The 23,868-nt window shown below is 42.6% G+C and overlaps 1 protein-coding gene across 5 annotated transcripts in view; it reads right to left on the bottom strand.

The window, feature by feature from the left end:
• The window catches only part of MBNL3 (muscleblind like splicing regulator 3), a 104,018-nt gene that overhangs the window by 62,298 nt on the left and 17,852 nt on the right, over positions 1-23,868 (bottom strand). For 3 of the 5 annotated variants that reach the window (XM_054996079.1, XM_054996075.1, XM_054996076.1), the window contains exon 2: positions 12,925-14,007. The exons of 1 other annotated variant lie outside the window; for it this stretch is intronic. In XM_054996079.1, coding sequence (XP_054852054.1) covers positions 12,925-13,098 — 174 coding nt within the window. In that variant the 5' untranslated portion in view covers positions 13,099-14,007. Of the gene's footprint in view, positions 1-12,924; positions 14,008-14,264; positions 14,283-23,868 lie in introns of those variants that run through there. One more of the 5 variants, XM_054996077.1, reaches the window with a different exon arrangement.

Below are 23,868 nucleotides of genomic sequence, written 5' to 3'. Positions count from 1 at the left end.
CTGTCCACCTGTTGTTCATGTGACAGTGTATTGCGGTGACACATATTTCAGTTCCCCAAGTTACGAAAGACGTGCAGCATGCGGGGTTAAGCAATGGCAGTAGTAGGTGGTCATGGCAATCCTTATGTAACCCAACGGCAGTAATCAAGTATAAAACTGGAAGCTGAATTAATCCAGGCAAATATATGTTTGCCTGACCAATCATGCCAGAGGACCATGAACCAAAGTATTCTTAAGAACGAATGAGACCCAACTGGAATTTGCTGTACTGAAAACCAGTTAATATGATTAAGCTCTAAGATACATGTTCATTTATTTAATTCATTTATACCTCACCTTTCTTTCTAATGGGAACCCAGAGCAGCTTATATCATTCTCTTCGCCTTCATTTTACCCTCACAATAGCTGCATGAGACAGGTTAGACAGCAAGTGTGTGACTGGCTCAAGGTCACCCAGCAAACTTCCATGGCAAAGTGGGGATTCAAACCTGGGTCTCCCAGATCCTAGTCTGCCACGCTAACTACTACTTCATGCTGCCTCTCGTATCCTGGAATTGAACCAGATTCAATTTTTGTCCACTTCAATTCTAAAGACGTGTGTATCTTTGTACTGAAAGAGATTTGGCACTTTAAAGTTCTATCAAATCACCAGAAGAAGCATCTTTCTAGAGGCTGGGTAACAGCAGATTTGGAATTCCAGCTGTCATCAACAGTATAACAGCTGAATAAATATATAGAACCTACACCACAAACTGGTACATTCTTACATTACTTCTTCCCTCCTTATGGTCCTATTTAGCAGCTTCAGGTCCTAAATCAGGCCCCACAAACCACCTCGTTTTGACAAGGAAAACCAAGGTGCAGTCTGATAATAGCAAAGTATTCTGTGTGCACGCTTGTAAAAGCTAAAACCTGTCCTTCTCAAAAGTGGTGTATTTGCCACATCCTGCTGTGACCAAAACTATGAGATTGCTTACAGTGGTAAGGCAAGCAGAACTGGCAGCTTCACACAAGACAGATAGTCAGAAAAGACAGAAATCTTGAAACCCAACATGACAAGGCAGTTCTTTGCTGGATGCTAAAGTGTGTTATATGTGCAATGGGACGGGGGGTGGGTGGGGGTGGGGTGGTGTCACAATGCAGGATATTTTTGTAAACTTTCTAAATATGCTGAACTGGAATGTCAGATATGCACCCAGACAGATTCAGGTCCAAGACAATCCAGACTGAAAAGAGAACTTTTACAACGAGAACTTTTACAATCAAACACAGCTTGTCTTTCTCTTGGGGTTCCTAGAGAATCTGTCAAAGATCACCAACAAGGTGACAAATAATGGAAGATAAGTTTTTGTGAAAGACTTTTGGATCATTATCCCCTGTCCCCTGCAACATTCAGCTAGAAGACAATGTTGGATATGGTCAAGTCATTTTTGTGGACAAGTGGTGAGGACCAACAGAGGCGTACAAACTCAATAGAACATATGAAGCTGTCTTATATTGAGTCCTAACATTGGACCATCAGCCTCAGCACTGTCTACTCTCACTGGCAGGAGCTGTCCAAGGACTTCAAGCAGAGAAAGAGCTTTTCCAACACCTACTTCCTGAGATTCTCTACCTAGAGATACCAGGAACTAAACAGGAAATCTTTGACAGCTGTGGCATCTCTGGTTAAAGCAGAACAGTATAACTAAAATGGTGCTCATAGAACATATGAGTCACCTAACACTGAGTCAGACCACTGGTCTATCTAGATCAACATTTCTTATTTCACTAGCAATAGCTTTTTAGGGACTTGGGCAGCAAGAAGTGTATTTAATGTGAGATATAACAGGACTGGTCCTCTACAAAACATGTATTCTAGTGTTGAGCCATAGCCCCTTAGCACATGATGAGCAAATGGTTACCTGTAGATTAAAACAGCTGAACAAGAACAAACCCTGGGCCAGAAGTGCATGCTTCTCTACAGATCACTATAGTCTGGGACCTTGGAAAGCACCACTCAATCTGCCAAAAGAACCTTTCTTGCCTATCTAAGAGCCGAGCTACAAGTGACACCTGACACAGGTTGGCCACTTGTCAGCTTCCCTCAAGTTTTGATGGGAAACGTAGGCATCCTGGTCTTGCAGCTGTAATGGAGAGCCAAGCTGTAAAACCAGGACGCCTACATTTCCCATCAAAACTTGAAGGAAGCTGACAAGTGTTCAACCTGTGTCAGGCGTCACTTGTAGCTTGGCTCTTACTGATAAGGGACAGCGTTGGTTTGTATCCAAGAAGGGGCACAAACGTTTCCCATTCTCCAACTAGTCACTAGATTAATGCGCATTAGATGACAGTTAATGGAGTGACAGTTATCTTAAAAAAGTGTATTTGATAAACTTCCCAGCTAGGATCTTTGAGGTCTCAGAATCTCTGTTTATATGCAAAGAGAGTTCCTTTAGGTGTGACTCTAGATACTAAAATGAGTACTGCATATCAGGAATTTTTCAGGACAACCCTTATTCATTTCCATCTCACAATTGTTCTGATGTCAGGTGCTGCAGTGCTCAGACTAGGAACTCCATAGAACAGTCACTGGTTCCCTGCTCCCTGTGTTGCCAGGGTTACTGGCTGGAGAAGCAACATCAGGAAATTCAAGCTGGTACAATCACACTACAGTTCAGGATCCTCTTGGGAACAGGTGGCACCAACAGCCTAATCCCATGCCTCTGCCTGTTATAAAGCTCCCAGATCTGCAGCTTTCTTTCTGTCTGAAAAACTGCCCAATGTTCAGAGTGCTGGTGTGAGAAAAGCCACTGAAGTGGAGATTGGCAAAACTGTACTGAGTCCTCTAAGATCCCATGATTGTAAACACCTGGATATTATACTGACAATTGCATCAAAAGATCAAAATGCCATTTTGCCTTCCAAATTGCTTAAATGCATGCCAGATCCATGTGGTGGAGGCAAACCCATTGGAGCAAGTTGTCAGAAAAGCACAACATGCATGCTACGTGCAAAGCATGCGAGACTGTGTGTAATGGCAGAGAGCTCCTGAAATATTCATGTTGCTTCTAGCTCGGTGTGATGGTAATTTTCCCTTCTTAGTTTGCAAGCTTGTCCCCAGAACACCCCCTCCAGCAACAAGGGCCAGCTGCAAATGTGCAGAGAATACAGGCTGCAAAGAACCAATATCCAGAGATTAATATATTTTAAAAGCCTCTCCAAGAAAATCAAAGATGCTATCAGATCTATCAGATTGGTATCCAGTCTTGTTCAGGCTATGACTGGCTTCCAGCTCATCCCCCAAGTCAGTCAGATTCCTTTATATCTTCTTCTTGGGTCAAGGGAGCACCAAGATTTGAATATTCTAGATGTTATAAGAAACATAAGGCTGCTAGCAAAAACAGAGTCCTGTGCTGATTTCCTCACTTCCTACTTTATAATTTATAAAACAAATTTCCTTGAATCCCAACAACTTTTTGCTGTATATGTTGGTTCATCAGCTCACCCTACTCCACTTCATTGACTGCCAGTGGCAGGAAAAGGCTTGGAATAATGATACCAGGGCATAAGGTCAGTAGCAGTGCACATTTCAGAGTGGAAGGTGAGGAAATTGCACGAGACCACCATTTTCACTGGCAGCGCCACACATCTTATAACATGTAGTTCTGCTCACTGGATGTTCACCCATTCCTTATTAATTTATCTTCAAAGCAACGCTGTGAGGGATGCAAGATTGAGAGATACAACTCCCTTCAAATAAACACAGGAGTTTCATGGCTGAGCAAAGACTTCAATTCCTCACATGCAAAAACAACATTCTGCTCCTTTCATTCTTTTGCAAGACCTGTTTGACATGGCTATATCAGTTGCATCAGGATTCCCCAATCTCATTGAGCCTGCAGGCGGTACTGGAATTTTAGAAGTAAACCACAAAGGACACTTCTATGAAATGGCTGCCACAGCTGGCAAGGCCAATAACAAAATGGCTACCACAGGTGGCAATGCCAATGGTAAGTTGTTGGAGGATTCACAAAATGTTGGGCAGTTGCAAGCCAGGTGTTCTCCTACATCACAGGCAACTGCTTCTAAAAGGGTACAGACGCAAAGGTGATGTCCCTTGAGTTCTTCTAAAGACCCTGCTTCACCGACGAGATGGAGGAAAGCTAGAATCAGCTTTATGCTTTGAAGAAGGGAAGCTATTTGGTTTAAGTTTCCAAAGAAAGGGGAGCTTGCATGCCCACATTTTCTAAGCCTGTAGTTCCTAACCTTTTTTGTATGGCAACACAAGTCCAAATTTACTTCATATAGTGACCCACCCAGGGCTGGTCCAAGAGATTGAGAAGGCACTTTGGGAGGGGCGGGGCAGAGTGAGTTGAGGAGATGCAGAAAGATTGCAAATCTCAGCAAAAAGGTGAGTGACAAGTGCAGTACATCTTGAATAGTAGGTAGTGGGCAGTGAAGCACCGTAGGGGGCTGAGCAATAGGTTGGACTGCTAAGAAGCAGCACTAAGACCGAGCCTATGCTTGCACATGCCACTTTCTCTTCTCCTCTCACTTCTCCCTACGCTGAACACTTCCCACCCACTCTCCAGCCTTTCCCCCCCTCCTTCCACCCACTATCGTGAAGTTACTAGTTGTCAGACTTCCTTCCCCCACCCCCAACCCCTCGTTATTGCTGCAAAGGAGGAGGGCAAGGCAAGAATGTGAGAAGCTAGAAATGAAGGAAAGAGAAGGGTGCAAAGGGCAGGAGTTGCTGGCTTGCGTCCCACTTTCAGAGTCTTCATGACCCACTTTTGGGTCCCAGCTCACAGGCTGGGAAACACTGCTCTAAACCACTTAGTCTTTAAGCCAAGAGATGAAAGTAAGTCTGTGTCCATAAGCAAGCCAAGGATCACAGCGGTGATGCACCGGTCCGAGGTGAGTTCAGTACCTTGCTAGTCAGGCAGCTGGCAGGGAGTGATCAAAAGCTTTTTTTCTCCCTGTTTCATTCAAATTCTTTGGATTTTAACCCCCCAAATCAGATAGCACCTGGACCCCAGGAAACAAAATGGTAGGTGCCGCTCATTGAGCTACATTTTTGGATGGGCCACTTCCAACTCTGAGTTGCTGCAATACAGAGACTTTTCTATGTCAGAAAAAAATATGCAGAGTAAGATAATGAACCAGTGTAGCATAGTGGTTAGAAACAAGGAAACCTGGGTTTAGGTCCCTACTCTGCCATACAGCGGTGGCCTTTGGCTTCTCTCTCTCTCTTTCACTCACCTTAACCTATTTCACAAGTTTGTTATGATGATAAAATGAAGGAAAGAACCACATTTACTGTTCTGAGCTCCTTATAGGAAGGATAAGACAGACAGATATAAAGACAACTGGGTTGGATCTAACTAGCTTTCCCACTTGATCTTGCCCAATTCCTCTCCTTACTGCAGCTCCCATCGAATGTGGCTTTTGTCCATGTGGGGTACAGAAACCCCAGCAGAGACTCTGGTGGTCAAAAGAGGCCCCATCTCTCACCTACAGAAAATCTGGTTGGATCCAACCCTCTATCATTCCACAAAGAGTAAAGGAATGATTTCAGATTCAGCACTTACAAAGAAAGCTGATGTTCCAAGATCATAGGAACTGTACTGTCCAAAACAGTTGACTATTGAGATGTGGACATACCACAAAGAAAAGTAAAGAACATGTCCATATTTAATTCTTTCACTTCCAGGCCTGGCTGCACTTATAATCTGTATAAGGCCTTTACAGTGGAATTCTAATCAGAGTTACTCCAGTCTGAGCCCATTGAAATCAATTCAACGGGCTCAGACTGGAGTAATTCTGTTTAGGATTGTACTGTTAGTGTCCCAATGCATCACATATATATTATCCCAGTATTTTTACAACAGTCCTGTAAGGCTGGCCAGCACTACCATCATCCCAACACTGCCTGTTATGGAGAGAAAGCAGCATTTCTAAAGCTATAGGGTTACGTTCAGAGTTAAGATGTGATTTAAAACTGACCAGTTCACAGCTTAGCCTCTTAACAAATATGCTATGCCAGCTACAAAAAAAATTGCTTGGTGTGTCTGATCTCTTTCCTAAGAGCTATTAGCATTCATTAATGGCTACTAATGGCATTTTCACTGAGATAACAACAAGGGATTGTTAAAAAAAAATTGGACACAGATTTCTCTCTAACGTTACCCAGAGCAGCAATTTGGACTCTGGTGCGCTGCAAGAGTTACTGTAGTAAACGGTGCAATCCTATGGAGAGTTACTCCAGTCTAAGCCCACTGAATTCAATTGACTAGGACTGGAGCAACTCTGCATAGGATTGCACTGGAAATAATGTAAAGGAGCCCAAAATATCCAATCATACAGGGGTGTCCGCAACTCTGCATTCACTGCTCTCCTTCCAAGAGACTTGTAAGTGGGCACTTTGGTGACTTCTCTGCATCAGTGGTGTGTGTGATTCAATCATGCCTGACAGACACACAACAGAATTACACAACCTCAGAGGAAGCTGCCTGAGTTATCTCTGCCATGAGCTTGCATCCATCCAATCAGACCTGGTGTAGCATACTGGCTTACTTTACAAGACTGTTGTAAGGAATAAAAAATATTGTATATGAAGCACTCTGAATACTCAATACAGATGCTGTTATGCTCACAATAAAATCTCATGCAGGTGCATGTGGAGTGCTTCTGAATGTGTGCTCTTTCATACTCTAAAGCATGCTTTTTTGGGGTGCAAGAGTGAAATGTGTCTATGCTGAAATGTGCTTCTGTAGAAGTGGGGGGGGGGGTCATCCCTCAGCTACCACAACTCTGGGAAATACTGACATAGAATGCTGCAGACTCGCTACAATTAAATATTGTCACCTGATCCTGCGGAACCAGTATTTTTCCTCCCATTTGCTGTGTGTGCTTTTAAGGATCACTGTCAGTTGAGTCACCTTAATTGCACAGCTCTACCAGGATGAAACATGATCTGAAACATGACGGAGGGCTGCAATGTCATAATTGCCACTGGTTTTTCACTTAGAGATTTCTGGGCAGCTGTCTCCTCTTCCCATTAGATGGCAAGCGCAACCAGGCATCCATCACAAGCAACATGCTCCACATAATCCTCCCTTCTGCTGCCCCCAAGATTTCCAGGCTAAAAGAAACAGGCTTCAAATTTAGTGGGTGATAAAGGAAGACCCAGAATGTCCTTCTGGAAACAGAATCCCCAAACAAAAATAAAATCTACGTAATACCCAGTAAGCAATTTTAGTAAGTCCTCCTTGGCAAGTCAGGTTCAATAGCAAAAAACTACTGCAACAGAACTGACACGTTCTGGGATCAAACAAACTAGTCTGGTCATTATCATAGATGTGACCCTTACTCAACTCAAACAGATTGTCATGTAAAAATTTTCACTGATGAGTTATAAAAGCAGTGCAAACATATTAATCTTCATATCCAAAATATGTATGCTGCTTCTGGCTAGGGTTCAAAGTCTTCAAGAACACAGCAGAACAACAACCACAAAGGGTTTTTTTAAAACAACAACAAAATGACTACTTCCAAGTGTTGGGAACTGGCTACTGAATCCATCTTAATGATAGCAAAGCTATAGGTTTATCCAGTTCCCGTGTTTTTGACAAAACACCATAGAACCACATGCAATCTAGAGATGGGCATGAACCGGAAAAAAAACAACCATGTGGTTCGTCGCATTTCATGAACCACGAACTTTTACAAACATGCCCCTTGGTTTGCGAACCAGTTCATTTGGTTCATGAAAACCTCACATCCAGGTCAGCAAATCTTCACTTCCGGGTCAGCAGAAGGTCACTTCCAGACCAGCAGAAGGCCAATTCTGGGTCAGCAGAAGGTCTGCAGGAAGTCCACCCCCTGTTGCCTAGGAAACTGATTGATCAGCGCCAGGCTGTCTGTAATGATGAACCAAAAAACAAACCAAATGAACCAGCCTAAAGTTTGTGACAGTTCGTCAGAATTGGGCTCTGACAAACTGCTGGTTCGCAAACCACGAACCGGCCTAGTTCATCACGAACTTTGGTTCGTGTTTCAGTTGGTGCCATCTCTAATGCACACACAAACACACACACACAGCAGAGGGACAGTTATTTCAGGCTAAAATCTGTACCTGAACTGGCACATATGTTGGTTCTAGTACACTGTGCCAATTACAGTTAAAATAATTTTTCCAAAAGCAACAGCATATCAGAACACAGACTGCCTCTCATGCAAAAGTCTCCATGAAAGAACATTGCTGTTCTATCTTTTTCTTTTCTCCTTCCCAAAAGGAGAAGAGGAAGCAGCCAGGCATCTTTCCATAAAACCTGAATGATGCTCTAGCTTGTCCTTCTTCTTATCAGTATTTTTGGGGTATGTTCAAAAATCCTAATCATATCTGGGATTCTTGGACATACTGACATTTTTATCCCGATTAATCCTGGAAATATTCAGGGTTAACTGCTTCCACCATTTCAAAGGTTGCAGCAGCTTGTTTTTCTTACTTTTGCATGTTTCCTAGGCAAAAAAAAGGAAGGGAGAAGGAGCTGACTTTTGCAGGTGAATGGCATTGCTCATTGGGGAGGGGGGAGTTCAACAGTCTGTCCAATCATGATGATTTTTCTCATGTGGTCTATGAGAGAACTGACATGATTGGACAGTAAGCTGAGCTCCCTCTAATGAGCAATGCCATTCCCCTGTAAGAATCACTTCATTTTGCTTCATCTCCTTCCCCGCTCCCTGTTCTTTGCTAAGGTAACCTGCAAAGGGGAAAAAAACAAGCTGCTGCAACTTCAGGATGAGTATTTTTTGGAATGTGTGCCTTCTGCTGCCAGGTTGGTTCTCTCTGGTTGGCCATTGTTCGTTCTTTTTGGTCAGTGGTTGCTTTTGTGTGTTTGGCTAAGGTTTCTTTGTCCTGAAGAAAGCACTGGATTTTTCCTCATAGGAGACAAGATTGAGTAGCTCGGGAACCTTGTTCAGGGGCCTGTAGAATTAGATCCCATGACTCAATTTGAAAGAAAAACGTCACCACCATACCCCCAAAACATTTCCTCATCGGAAGAATGGAACCAGATAATTTCCGAATCCGCCCCCCAAACCCGGATCCAAATATAAAACTGGTATGGGAGGACCCAAATATCAGAAATACTGATATTTATGAAACTTAAATCTGAAAATGTCTGGGTCTTTTTTTAGTGCGCATCCCTAATCAAAACGACATTAGCAAGGCCAAAGGGTGATGAGACAGCAGCCAGGCACTGTTCTATCATATCTGGACACAACATAAAAAATCAATTTTAATTAACTTATTCATTTCTAATTGTACTAGTTTAAAGTATATTCATTTCTAACTTCTGTTATCTGCTTTTGGACCCTTGTTTTCCTGTGCAAAAGTGAGATCAAATTAAGGTTTCATGGGCTCTCTAAAGAGCCTATGTTTTTCATTGTGCTTTTCGTAGCACGAGTGAAAGCTGTGGTCTGGTTCCTTCTATTAACATTTTTTGCTGAGGTAATATTATATTTATTTTTATATTAAGCCACTTTGTGTCCCATTAATTGAGAAGAAAGTGAGATATAAAGATTTTTAACTAATCAATGTGAATTGTGTGGGAAAACTTCTCCGCCAATTATGCTCTTCAGCTGTGAGGGGAAAGCTATTTATTTCTGCTATCAACTCAGTTCACAAGAATAAAACCAATTAACAATCCATTCCAAATAAACCATCTAAAATCTAATATAAATTTTGTATTAAAAATAGCAACATAAAGGAGCAGTAAAAACCATCTATATGTCATGCTCAGAGGAATAACATGGTTTTAACTTGGCACCTCACGGATAATGAGGCTGGCAGTAGGTGATTATTTCCACATCATACACAAGTCTTCTTCTAACCAAACCTGCCCAAATTCATTTGATTTAATCAGCTTTTGTGTTTATTCAACTTAAATTTCAATGAGTTCTGCATCTTGTATAATTGCCTAGAGCCATATTCCTAATTGTAGGCTCAACCAGGGTTCGTCCATGCACATAACTTAGGGGGGTTAAATCTCTATAGACAATTCTCCTCTTGGAATTATAGCTGGGAAATTTGAATAAAGCTTGCATTTGTCTAAATGTTCAAAGGTTCTCCACCTGAAAAGCAATAAAACTGTGTCTACTTCTGGAAAAACCAGCCATGCTTGAATGACAGCCAGCAAACAGCTTAGCCTTTTCAATCCTACTTCAGTTGCCCAGCTGCCTACCTCCATATCCTTCCACTAAGCCAATCCCAAGGTTCACCGTGCTCAAATTCCAGGTGTGCTGTCAAGAATGAACAAATTCTTTAAAAAGGCTCTCGAGTTCAACTAAGTTCTACCATTACCAAAGATCTATCCTAAAGTCATAACCAAATTGTTTCCCTCATTTCAAACAATGATTTGCTGATCTCAGCTACTAGACTTGTTTGACCTCCACTTTTTTTCTTCATTTCCCCATAGGGGTAAAAGCTAGAACCACACCCAGACCTTGATGCTCTCCCTAGTGTCTCAAGAGGACATGGAGCAACTGATTCTCAAGGACCAGAGACGCTCACCATACAGGGAGCATCGCCGTCATGGCTGGAGTGTAGGGCTACACTTCAGCAGAGCTGCGCTTACAGTCTTCCTCAGCCAAGTACAAACCTTGCCTGGATCTGCATTGCTTCAGGCAGGACGGGAGAAGACTTGAGGGAAACCACTTTGTTGCTTGCCAGAAAAGTAGAAAGTTGGTTGTGATATGCTATCTGCCAACGTTCTCTTGTCGTTCTCAAGACTGGAACTCCCCCCCCTGACCCCCAGCTTCTGCTTGCCGCTTCTGCAAGTCAACACTTTCCTACCGCATCCAGTCCCGCTGAATTTACTTCTTGTTAGGCCAGCGGGAGACAAAACTTCACATTGTGCCTAGCGACATAGCTTTCCTTTACTGTCTGCACAATGAACTCTCCTTTTCAAGCACAACCAAATCCTCTCAAGAAAGCAGATGACCACAATGAGGAGAAACTAATTTATGGATGGCTGAGGGAGGTCTTCACAGGTTCCTTCCTGAGGACTTCCCATTTCTTTCCACAGACCCCTTCCATTTCTGAGAATTGGTGTGTGTGGAGGGATAATCCAATCTAAACAATACCACAGATAAACTCAATGATGTTAAATACCCCGAAACTATTAACTACCACAGAAAAGAAGGATTTGTTCTCAGTGTTCAATCAGTAACAAAGAAGGAGGTAGCCAATAAACAGGAATGGTAACTCTTACAAGCAGCCTGCAAGGAGAAAGTAAAATTTCATTACAAAAGAAAGGTTTAATTTTCATAAGACTGGAGAATAGTAAAAGGAGTACAGTGATTTGGGGATGGAAAGCAGAGAGAATTCCTCTTAGGGAATGGCTGGGCTATTCAGCCTGCCTTGAGCCACGAGGTGAGGTGAATGGGCCATGCACCCGGATCCTCAGCTAGGTGAGACTGGCAATGGAAGGACACTACGACAAATGGCTTGCCGCAGTTGAAACTATGAGCCATGGAGGCCCAGGATACAGTATGCTGTTCACTGCCCAGATAGGAATGCCACAACCACTACCAAAAGACTCCACTATCACATTCATATCAGCAGTAGTATTGCCCAACCCACTTGTGAAATTGCTCAAAGCCACTTAGGACAAAGAGAAGTGTGAACATACCTATATTTCTTTGTGGTACCTAGCATTAAATTGACAGGTCTGGGAATACTCAACACATTGACCCTTGAGCATGTCTGAGAAGGTACAGATTGAAAATCTGAAAGGACTGAATGTAGCCAGCGCAGCATGAAGGCCAGAACTGATTAAAAAAGAACTGGGTTCAAATCCCTGTTAATCCGGAAGCAAACAAACTAGGTGACCTTGGTTCAGTCACACTCATTTAGCCTAACCTTATTCACAGGATAGCTGGGAAAACAAAAGACAGCCTCCACTCTCAGAAACATAGGCAAAATACAACACAACAGATAGATCGCATTAGTGTTTCAGCCCTCCACAAATTAAGCTCCCTTTTCTGGAGAGAGTGAAATAAGAAATGTGACCCCCTGTTGTTTGATCAAGGAAGTGACAGATAATGAGACTTTGATCAATGAAGTCAAAGCATTCTTCTAAGGAAACCCCCTAAGTAAAATGGCACATATTTAGAGTTGCCAAATTTAAACTCACACTATTGTCACTACAGCAAATTTCTCAGGCAATGGGAGGAGGAGGGTATTTCTAGAACATGATTCTGACTGAAAAATATGAGAACTGGTAAATTTTCAGCTAATCTGGGTTTTAAAGGTCACTTCGTTGGAATTGCATAAACTATGACCCACGAAGTTTAAGTTTTGCCTTAGTCACATACAGATTAAGAAATTTTAGGCAAGTTACTGCCTCTAAGTAGTAGAGGCTACTACTTAGGCTAAAACGAACCTCCCAAATGAGGATTATTCACCTACCTTACAAAGCTTTTTAGGGAATGGCAAAACAACACATGGGAAGCAAATTGAACACCCTCTCAATCACTACAAAAACAACTGTAATTAGTAGGTACACATACCCACCGCTTTTTTCTCACACATTTTCTCTACATATAAGCCTGTCTTCTACCAGGTCAGTCCACTGGTCCAGTTAGCCCCAATGTTATCTACTCTAATTAGCAGAAGCTCTGCAAGGTCTCAGAGGCCTTTGCAAGTCCTGCTCCCAGAAAGTCTTTTGAATAGAGATGCCAAGACCCTTTGCATGCAAAACACATGCTCTGTCACACAGCTATGGTTCCCAAAGCCACTGGTGGAGACAATTGTATGCCAGCAAAGAAAATTCTTTCTGTCATGTTTGATAAAACAACCAAATGACCAATGAATCAAACAACAGAGTCTTAATGCAGAATCAAACATATCAAGACAGGTATTAAGGTGAGCCTTACCTTGAGGGAGTCAAAGCAGGCGATAACTCGTCCATTTTCCACATGGCAACTCCGAGATGGGTGAGCAAACTTGCACTCTGTGTCAGACCGAGAACAAGTACCTCTCTGAAATTCTCGACATACTTCTAAGGTCAGCCATTTTGTATCACGAACCAAAGAAACGTTCATAGCCATATTTTTAAAAAAGCGCGCACACCCCCAAAAAAGAGAAAAATGAAAATGCAAGCAACCACACCCTTCTCTAAGAGAACAGTGCTGATGATTTCAAGAGGGAAAAAGGGTTTTAAAAAGGGATTCAAGTTAAAAAAAAAGTGAAGAAATAACTAACTTGTTGCTTTGGTAAAATTTCTCTTGTCAGCACTTAGGTTTCCATTAAACTCAAACTGTGTTTGTCGAAAACAAGGATTAACATAAAGCCAATCATAAAATAGAAATCTCATTAGAATTAACTGAAAAATCAAATTAGAGGCCAGCTCCTAAAAGTGCAATTGTCGAAGTTAAAATAGAAATGTTATATATGTGTGTGTATATATATATATGTGTGTGTATATAATATTTTGTGCCACTGCCGAAATTATTTCAAAATAACTGGCAGACTTTTCCAAGGAATTCTGTGCTCTCCAGTTACTGGTTTCAATTATTCTCACCCAAAACAAACAAACAAACAAAAAAGCTTCTGGCAATGCTGCAGTTGTGGGATGATCTTATTTCCTTAGAGGGGGAACAACTCCGAAAATTCGGGCTCCTTCTTGCTTTCACAAACTGAGGGAGTTGCAAGTGTTAAAATGAGAGGAAGGATTTCCTTTTTCTTTTAAAATAGAGTTGGCTACATAATCAGGAGGAGGGAGATGGCTGAGAAAACTGAGCGTACCAGGGGAAGGGAAAAAAATAAAACCAACAAACCCCAGATGGATGAGTTGCTGTTAGGGTGTGAACTGAAAGCAATGCCAAATTTAAAAAAAAGTTGGGGGAGTGAATATATATGTATATAGATATATATTTTAAAAAGCAAGCGAGGCAAAGCCCTAGACAGAAATCCAAGCAGCGGTGGCGGCGGCTTCAAGGAAGGCACTTTTCAGCAACCTGCAGGAAAGAAGAAACAGAATCAGCTAAGCCAAAGCAGTCTCCACCCCTGGCTTCAAGCATTTGCTTGGAGAAGTAACTAGAAATTCATTTTAACAGGAAATCTCCAGATACAGACTGTGCGGTGTACTGAAGTCAGCCATTGTAGATTATTTTTTAAAAAGAGAGAGACAGCGAGCAAGAGAGAGAGAGAGAAAAGAAGGGCATTTCCTACATGGAGTTGCGCATGGTAGGAGGAAGCAACCAATTACATTTACCGTTGCAGCAAAAAGTCTGGGCAGCCATCCAATAACAAAGATTGTTTCATATTGATCTAATTCTGGCAGACATTCTCCCTCGCTTTCTCCCTCTTTCTTTTTCAGCGCCCACTGCACAGAAAATGCCTCCGCCTGGCGTCGCGACAGACGGCCTCTGGTGCATCCATGATGTGTCTCCGGGTTTCAAACAAGAAGAAACCAGCACGGGCTCCTTTCTAAGCATGCAACTGCCATAAGGAAAATGTGGCACGTAGCTTACCTTATGCCACAAATCCCTCAGCAGCATCAGACACTCTCATTGGCAAGGTTAGGGTGCAAGAAGGAACTATCAGTTTTCTCACCCCCACTTCCCCCCCGCCTAAACTCTTTCTGCCGCACCCCTCATGTAACCCGGAACGGCTGGTGGCAGCATGCCATGATCAGAACGCAGCTCGACAGAAAACTGGGTGGGGATCCTTGGCCTCAGCACACAAAGGATAAATTAACTCCCCTTCTGTTCTTTTCAATATACTGTAAATCCTTGGTGGGAAGAAGTGTTTGTGTACGTTTAGGTCTGGAGGGTGGAAGATTTCTTTCCCTCTATCAAGCGAACATTTACAACTGGAAGCCTAGATATCGCCTGTACAAAGAACTCAATCAGAAGCAACTGCTACAGGCACTGCTCTCTGTCTCACCCATTAACTGCATGCCCATGATGAATTATGCTTAACCCCCTGCTTGCTAGGAATGCTGCACACAGGAGAATCTTAGCCACAAGATTTTGCTGGAAAGGGTGTTTTTTTTTGTTCTGATGAAGCCAGAAGGAAAGCCTGCCACTTATACCAGAAGATTCTTTTTCTTTTTTAAAATAACTCTTCTTTGCAGCACTTCCAATTACTGGGAATTCTGACCAACTATATTATTTCAATCAAAGGATTCCTTTGAAGAGAGAGAGAGAGAGAGAGAGAGAGAGAGAGAGAGAGAGAGAGAGAGAGAGAGAGAGATGAGCAAAACAATCCCAAACTGATGATGGGGAAGCACTACCTGTTCTAAAAATGGGACAAAACTTATCTGTCATCACAAAAATAATTTGTGGTGATTTCAATATAGGTCTGAAAAATAGTAAAGAGTCCAGTAGCACTTTTAAGACTAACTTTATTGTAGCATAAGCTTTTGAGAACCACAGTTCTCTTTGTCAGATGCATCTGTGGTTCTCGAAAGCTTATGCTACAATAAAGTTGGTTAGTCTTAAAGGTGCTACTGGACTCTTTACTATTTTGCGACTACAGACTAACATGGCTAACTCCTCTAAATATAGGTCTGGTAACACTGCAAATAAGAAAGCACACACAGTTTACCTGAACTCAGGGCTTTTTTTCTGAGAAAAGAGGTGGTGGAACTCAGTGGGCTGCCCTCGGAGAAAATAGTCACATGGCTGGTGGCCCCGCCCCCTGACCTCCAGACAGAGGGGAGTTTAGATTGCCCTCCACACCACGAGCAGCGCGAAGGGCAATCTAAATTCCCCTGTCTGGAGAACAGGAGGCGGGGCCACCAGCCATGTGACCATTTTCAAGAGGTTCCGGAACTCCGTTCCACCACGTTCCAGCTGAAAAAAAGCCCTGCCTGGATTGACCAAAATTAATGGGGATGCCATGGTTCATGAGATGAGTCTGTGGATTGATTTAGGGCCAGATACCTGCTTTAGAATTTGGCAGGAGGGGTACAACAGAAACTCCAGCACAGCCTGGAAGATAGGCCAAGGAGACTATGCTCCTTTGGGCAGCAGAAGTTGGACAAAACAAGCTCAATGGGGGTCTAGAGCAAATGCTTTGAGAAGAGCAAGCGAAGAATATTACAGTGGCATGGCATGCCTGTATGTTCTGGGTATAAGGAACGCTGAACCTCAGAGATATAGGTTCCGGTTATACCACAGATTCATATTTTGGCCTGCAGAATATTACTTCTTTCAGAAGTAATGTGAAAAAAGCAAATGGATCAAATGAGGCTAACTCAGGTACCTACTGAACACAGCTGCCCTTCTATTCACTTCAGCATTCTTTTATCATATATCTAATTCCAAACTGCACCACAAAGGCTATGATCAATAGATCCACAAAATGTAGCTAGACAGATGGGAGGGGACTCACTTTTAATACATCAGTTCTGAATCAAGGATAGTTCATCTTCCATGACTGTGGATGGCTGTTGGTTTGTACTACAGCCCTTCTTATTGTTTATCTGATCATTCAGTTGTGTTACTTACACAATGAAACTTTTAAAACACACACACACAACCACTTTGGACGTAACAGTCACTTCCTCCTACAGTTCGGCGCCCATTCAAATTTGAATTTGGAGCAACGGGGCCGCCTTCCTCCAATCAGCTCCAGAGGAGCCGAAGGTGCGAAACCTACATTGTAATCGACAGCTTGGAACAAGCTGGGCACAGCCCCAAAAAACAAGCTCACACAGGCTGCGGATGGGTGGGGACAACATGGATTTTTCCTAGGAATCATGCCGACCCAATTGAAAGAAGACAGAATGGCTTTTATTGGGAGTCTAAGAGCATGCTTCCAAGAGAGAGGCTTCTGTTACATCTTCTACATCATCTGACTATTATTAGCCTAAATTTGCTACATAAATCAGTGTGCAGAGATGGGCTAATTAAAGGCTACCCTCCTTGCAGGGCCCCCTTTCAATCAAAGCGTTACATGCTAATTGAATTCCCTCCTTTAGTCAAAGTTTCAGTTTCTTCACATACATAGGTCATATCCTACAAGGACCAGAGGAGGAAACTTTTTAATCACGTCTCATTCAATAAGCCCATAATGTAGATTCCATGTGATACATAGCGGTTAGAGGACCAGAAACAGTGGGGTTCAAATCCCCGTTCAGCCACAAAGCCCACTCGATGACTTTGGCCCAGACATTCTCTGACAACTCACCTACTTCACAGGATTATTGGGAGCATAAACCAGAGGAGAAGCATACCATGTATACCACTCAAAGATTCTTGGAGGAAGGGCAAGGTGATAGATAATTAAAATTCCAATCTGGGGGGAAAGGACCAAGATTTTACTTTGGCCTATCAATGGGAGAGATGCTGGATCTTGAACTGGAAGCCTCACCAAAGGCATGAGTTTTAGATGTAATATTATAGCCACTCAACATGGTCTCATCTCCCAGACAGAAACTGGCTATTACTGACCCATGTATATATATAAATTCCAGGGCAAGACACAACCATTTTCCTGACCAACAGGTTATGTCAACTGCTGCTGAACACTGCCCGACCTTTGTTCCGATCTATCCACTGCATTTTTATCCCAGGCTTCCAGGTCACCCAATGAGTTTCACCCATGTCTTGTCTTAATCGCCCATCCACAGAACTGCTCTTACATCAGGTGGTCCCTAATAGGACTGACCATGGCTTGTTATCGGAATCCTATGGCCATTCATGGCTCTAAGCCACTAACACAGGCTGCCTACTGCTTGGCAACTGAATCTCAGCAGGACTATGATTATAAGTCTTTGGACCTAAGCCTGCCAGATGTGCACCCAAGCCTCCTTCCATAGGACCAAACAGCACTTAACATCCATCCTATCTGAATGAATGTAATTAACAAGAACATGCATTACAAAATGTTATGAATACAAAAACTGAAACTGAAAGGTCCACGTACAGAGTTTTACATGTGCCTGACTTGCAGACTTGGCACTCAGTGCCGAAAACCCAAGACACAAAACAAAACAACAATGTCATTAAAGCAACAGAGCAAACAAACTCTTAACATAAACAAAGGAAAATATACAAACCAAAAACCACTCAATGCAAGCGCCCAGCTGAAGGAAAAGTTTTTCAGAATACATATAGGTAGTTGAAAAGCTTGGAGCCATAGAATCTCTCTAAATGAGACATCTGACACGTGAAGAACACGTGTCAGGAGATGCAATGTTAGCTGGGAAGGGTACTTTAAAAAGACAGAGCAGGAAGCAGGGCAAAGGCTTTACTATACACTGAAGCTGTTTGAAGGGGCTGTGAAATGTCAGAAGGGAAACTTCAGCCCATTATAATCTCTTCAGGTGCAAGCCCGGCCCATTTCTATTCCTTGCTGCCCTCTGGTTGCCATCTCACACAGTTTTAGACTGGAGAGGTGAAACTGACATAGCCTTCCAGGAGGAGGAGATGAAATTAAACTCTCTGAGGAGCCATCTCCACGGCCTCTGGTTTTTAAACTACAATTCCCGGTGAACATTGCCTCTCTCTACACTTGATGAACATGCACCAAGGCGTATCATGTACAGAGACTCATAATAAATGTTCCTCTCTGGCTCATAACACTGTCAATGGGCACAAGGATCAGCTTGAAGCCTAAAGGTCATATTAAAGATGCTGCTGCTAATGAAGGAGAAGAGACGACATATAGCCAACAATTGGATATGGACTTATTTTTAGATATTTAGAGACATTTTATAGAAGCTTATGTATAGATTTACCACGATTGGGGGGGGGGAGTGTTTCTTTTTGCCTTGCACAAATAAATATATATATATTTTTTAAAGACTCTGCTTCTGGTAGGATGTCTGCAATGGGGCCCAGGGTTAGGCAGAGCAGGAGTCCACTCCATAAGCAGTCAAATCCCTCTTCACTTCCCTGTCACTAAACATGCGCGCACGTACACACACACTTTGCAGAGGCTAACAGACTTCTTGGCACTTGCCATCAGGTGGCCAGCTAGAGGCATCCTCCCTAAACCTGGGCACAAAGCCATGGAGAGTAAAGGGGCTACACATACCATGTTTCCTATGGCACTGACCCCATTCATGAGGAAAAACTTCACTCAGTGACAAAGGAAAAAGGGTGCACTTATTTTTAATACATGCAGATGTGTTTCGGAAAATAACGATGTACAAATAAGAACTTCAATACAACCCATAATACACATTATTGCATTTAGATATAGGCAATATGAGTATTTTTGTCTCCAATTTCATTGCTTCCAGTCCACCCCAATGCTAAGATGTTCAGAATTTTAAAAATTGGTACATGACAGATACGGTTTTCAACACAGTTTGAAGGAAGTCTGACTGGTCAGTGCCAATCAGAGTGAGTCCTCCTCCTTCCTCATTTCTCTATCCACTCCCTCTTCTCCAGTGGAGCCCTCCTTCCTTTACCAGTTCTCTCCTAGGTAGGTCCTGTGTCTGCAGTTTCCTGTACTCTTTTACTTAAACTTTTGTTTCTTTTGTGACATCCATAATCCTCTTTACCTGCTTTTATCCTTCCATGCCTAGTTTTCTCCACGTCTACTTTCCTTTTACTCTAGGCTTCCGTCTGTGGTATCACAGTAGAGGCCAGACAATGGCTAGGGAAACACATGGCCAGAAAACTAATTGACCTCAGGTACTGACCCGTTATAGAGTGCTATACTCAGAACACTATGATTTAATTCCCCCCCCCTACTATTGCCTTTTGTATTGAGGCCCATGGATTCTACACTCAGTGGAAATTCAACGCAAGCACCAGTTTTGCGCTGGATGCATTTCACTGTAGCTGTTTAAATTCTGAGGTTTCAAACCCAGAGACTCACGTGCGTCAGGGCCTCAAAATGGCGTCTGTGTGCTGGAGGGCAGTTAGAAATTATATACGATGTCTGTGGCGAGAGGCGACAATCTCTGACTGTTAAATAGCTTCTCCTCTTTGCATGTCTAAGCTCTCTTGCGCTCTCTCTCGCTATCTCAATTAGAGGAAAATGCATTCCTCTTTCAAGTTAAACCAAAGGAGCCATTATATTAAAGCAAACACTCTGTGGGCCTGATTAGACACTCGGAATATTTTTCTTCATGAACATTCTGTACTGGACACTATCCCCCCTGGGGAAAGTTTACTTAATTTAAGGTAGACCTTTGGCAGCTCAGGAGAAATAAAAAACACTTTTGTTCTCCAAGCTGGCTCTCCGTAAAATGACTTGTGCCTTCCTGCATGCGTCTGAGAAGTGGCCAAGAAAGATATAACCACAGGAAGGTGGTGCCAAAAGCATGGCTGTGTGGCAAAGAGTCAACTCCAGCACAGGGTATGCAACCAAGGCCAGACTTGAGAAACCAGACCACTTTCCACAGCTGTACCCAAATGTATAATTTTTCACTCTGGATGCTGCTGACACCCAGAGGTGTTAGCTATCAGTCTGGTTTGCTGGTCTCTGAAGAATGATACATTACCAACACTTTGTGAAATCTCCCTGAATCCTTCTTCACTCTGATGCAGTTGTACTGAACATGCGAGGAGAAAAGGGAAGCATCGATAAGTTGTAGACATATTGTTGCTTGCTTCCAAAGTTTGGGGTAAGTGTGTGTCACTGTTTTACTTACTGAGATGGTTTTAAATAATATCCTGGGAACATCATTATTTTGAGGCAGTATGAAAATGGGACTTCATTTTATTTTAATTAACAAGAATTGCTAGGTTTTTGTCTCCTCTATTATCACTGACAGCAGCACTGGAGTTGAGGTTTACTGCACTTCTGTTTGCATTACAAAAAGAGGAAACTTTCACATCTTTTTAATAGCACTGGGGTCTTGCAGAGCAGAAGAGCATTCTGCAGCCTGCTAGTGGTCCATTCAAGTGGTAGGGGCCATAATGGTGCACATGCTTTGGATGCAGGTGATACCAGCTTCCAACCTTGGCACCTCCACTTAGAAGACCTCAAGAAGCAAGTGTTGGAAAGACCTTTTTCTGCCTGAGATCTGACAACTGCTGCCAATAGGAGCAGACAATAATACTAAACGAGATAGACTAATAATGCTATAAGGCAGCTGCTTCATCTATAGAAAGTTCTGTCTTGTCTGTTCATGGCCCCAAACTCCAGATTTAAGTATCCACAGATGGCGGCCATGTTGAAAATTAAATATATTTATTAAAACCAGACATGCCTTTAAAAAAGCAAGTGTCTGACAATAGGGACTTAGCACAACAAAAATGACTGAGCACATTGCCATTTTCAAGGCTCAATAAACAGGCTGTCCAATGCATGAGTTCCAGGAGGAGAGTAGCCATCCAAAAAACAGAATTTCTATCCTGCAGGAAATTCCATTGTTTCAACATTTGTTTACGACCTCAAGTGTAGTGAAAAGCCAAGCCATCTAAACTATTCTGCAGGACAAAAAAGGAAGGTCTGAGAAGTCTCCAGTGCAGACGTAAAGTAAAAATTCCATGGAGTTCAAGGTCTCATTTGAGTCACAGCTCACCCACTGCAGAGACCCCTAAACTCAGTCTCAGGACTCATTTTCAGTCCTGGAACAGGGCAGTAATAATAAAATGCATGTAAGTGTGGGTGCATTGGAGTTCCTTCTCCACTGGATATTGTTTTGCAGCTCAAAGAAGATGTACAGACAACTTACGCATTAGTTAATGTGCAAATGGTGTGAATGTGTTGTGCATCTTCTCAGGACTGCTGTAAAGCAACAGAAATGTTAAGTTTGGGGAAAAGTACTTGGCCAATAGAGACCATAAGGCATTAGGGCTTATGTGCTTCTTGCCTGATCTGTTATTCTGACCAATTTCAACTGGGTGTGTGTGTGTGAGAGAGAAGATCCTACAAATATGATATCTATCCAATTAAAACATATAATTTAAAATCATGTGAAAGCAGCATAAAATGATTTCCATCTAACTCATCTCCACTTGCTTTTGGAGATAAACCAGGGAACAAACTCCGTGAGGGAGCCTACATGTCATAGCACTGGGGTCACCACAGAAAAGGCTCTGCTCTTGTCAAATGACAATCTCATAACCTTTAAAGCCAAAAATGTATCACGACAGAATAGCACAGATAGGGTGGCAGCGAGAGGAGGGCTTTGATTCAGTGACACAGCATGCAGAAAGTTTCACATTCGGTCCTTGGCAGCTCTTGTTAAAGGATCTCACGAAGCAGATATCAGGAAAGGCTTCTATCTGCCTGAGAGAATGGAGAGCTTCAGCGGTCAGGGAAGACAATAATGAGCTAGATGAACCAATAATCTGGCAGAACAGCTTCAGCAGTTCATGGGTATGTGTGGGCAAACTAGGGAAGACTTTTGTGAGCCAATAACTTTCAAAAATTTATTTGCATTGCAAAGGGTGTCTCTTGGCCTTTAAGATATAAGCTACCTTTGCTTATGTAAAAACAACACTACAGAGATGCTGAAACCATGGACTATTTAACATACTAGGTCTGCTTCCTATGAGCATTAATGCATCCTCCAAACATACGGAGTGGTGTTGGCCATCTCTTGGCAAAATCATCCTGAACATTTTCTCAACCTCCACTTCCGTAGGACCATCGACTTTGCATGCACCGTAGTTTCTATAGGAAATCTGCTTATTGTCAAAAACATGGAAGGTGCAAGACAGCTCTGGCAATGATATAATGACCTTTTTTTAAAAAAGTTGCATTGTTTTACATTCAGCATTGCATCTCCCCATTAATCACATTTAAAAAAAAGAAAGCTTTGGCCTAATGAAAATGAAATCCTGCCCTCAAGTCATAGTTGATTTATGGCAACCCCTGGTGGAGTTTTCATGGCAAGAAGCTAACAGAGATGGTTTGCCATTGCCTGTCTCTGCAACACTGGTCTTTGCTGGAGGTGTCCCATCCCATTACTAACCAAGGCTGACCCTGCTTAGCTTCTAAGATCTGACAAGATCAGGGCTCTCCTGGGCTATATCCAAGTCACACTTTAATCTTTATCTGGGCGAGTCTTGCTACAGAAATGTATAAAAGGGATCATCCTGACAAACAAAGTTCTCTGATCTTCGTGCTCAGCTCTTGCACCTTTGAAGTTACTAGAAAAGAAGAAAAAACAGAGTTTCATCTGACTTGGGATGAGCCCTGGGAACTTACTTTCAGTGTCCAGCCCCTTGATATGTGGAATAGAATATGAATGCATTCCCACTGGTATCTCGAGCTAAAGAAAAATCTATATACACAAGTCTCTCTGCCACACCCATTCTCAGATGCTACAGCTCCCATTCTGAGTGGGGGTATTGCAGTACTCAACTGCAATACTCAATAGTAGGCTGACTAGACCACTAAGCCTCTCCCAATGATGCCAGAACCTTCGGTCATGCAGGATCAGACCAATAGCCCACCTAGTCCAATAAACTGTTTCATACAGTGGCTAACCAGATGCCTCAAAAGGCCCACAAGCAGGGCAGGGAGGGCAAATGACCCACCTGCTGTTGCCTCCCAGCCCTAGTATTTATTTCAAGCTCTCCCTTCCGTATCTTTCCAGACTTCTACACTTAACACTCCAAATGGCTGCTGTTTCTACAATCCTGCCCACTGCATTTACTGACTTCCTTCATTTATATGTAATGTGTATAGACACATTTGAAGATATCCACTCTGCATTCGCTCTACTAATGGTGTATTTCACCACTTGTTCTGCAAAGATCTTTATTTTAAAATGATTATCCCACCTTTGCACTTTAGAAGTCCCCCAGTTCGCTCACAAGTTTTTTTTTTTAAAAAAAAGAGCCGCATCATTAAAACAGGAAGGATGCAATCAAATTTGTAACACAAATTCAATTTTCGGCCAGAAGCACACAAACCATGGAACATTCATGGCTATTAAAAGCTCACTAAACAAG

Source organism: Eublepharis macularius, chromosome 13 (genome assembly GCF_028583425.1).
Source record: "Eublepharis macularius isolate TG4126 chromosome 13, MPM_Emac_v1.0, whole genome shotgun sequence".
Lineage (NCBI taxonomy): Eukaryota > Metazoa > Chordata > Lepidosauria > Squamata > Eublepharidae > Eublepharis > Eublepharis macularius.
The sequence above is the reverse complement of the archived record's forward strand: the minus strand, read 5'-3'. Positions and strand labels throughout refer to the sequence as shown.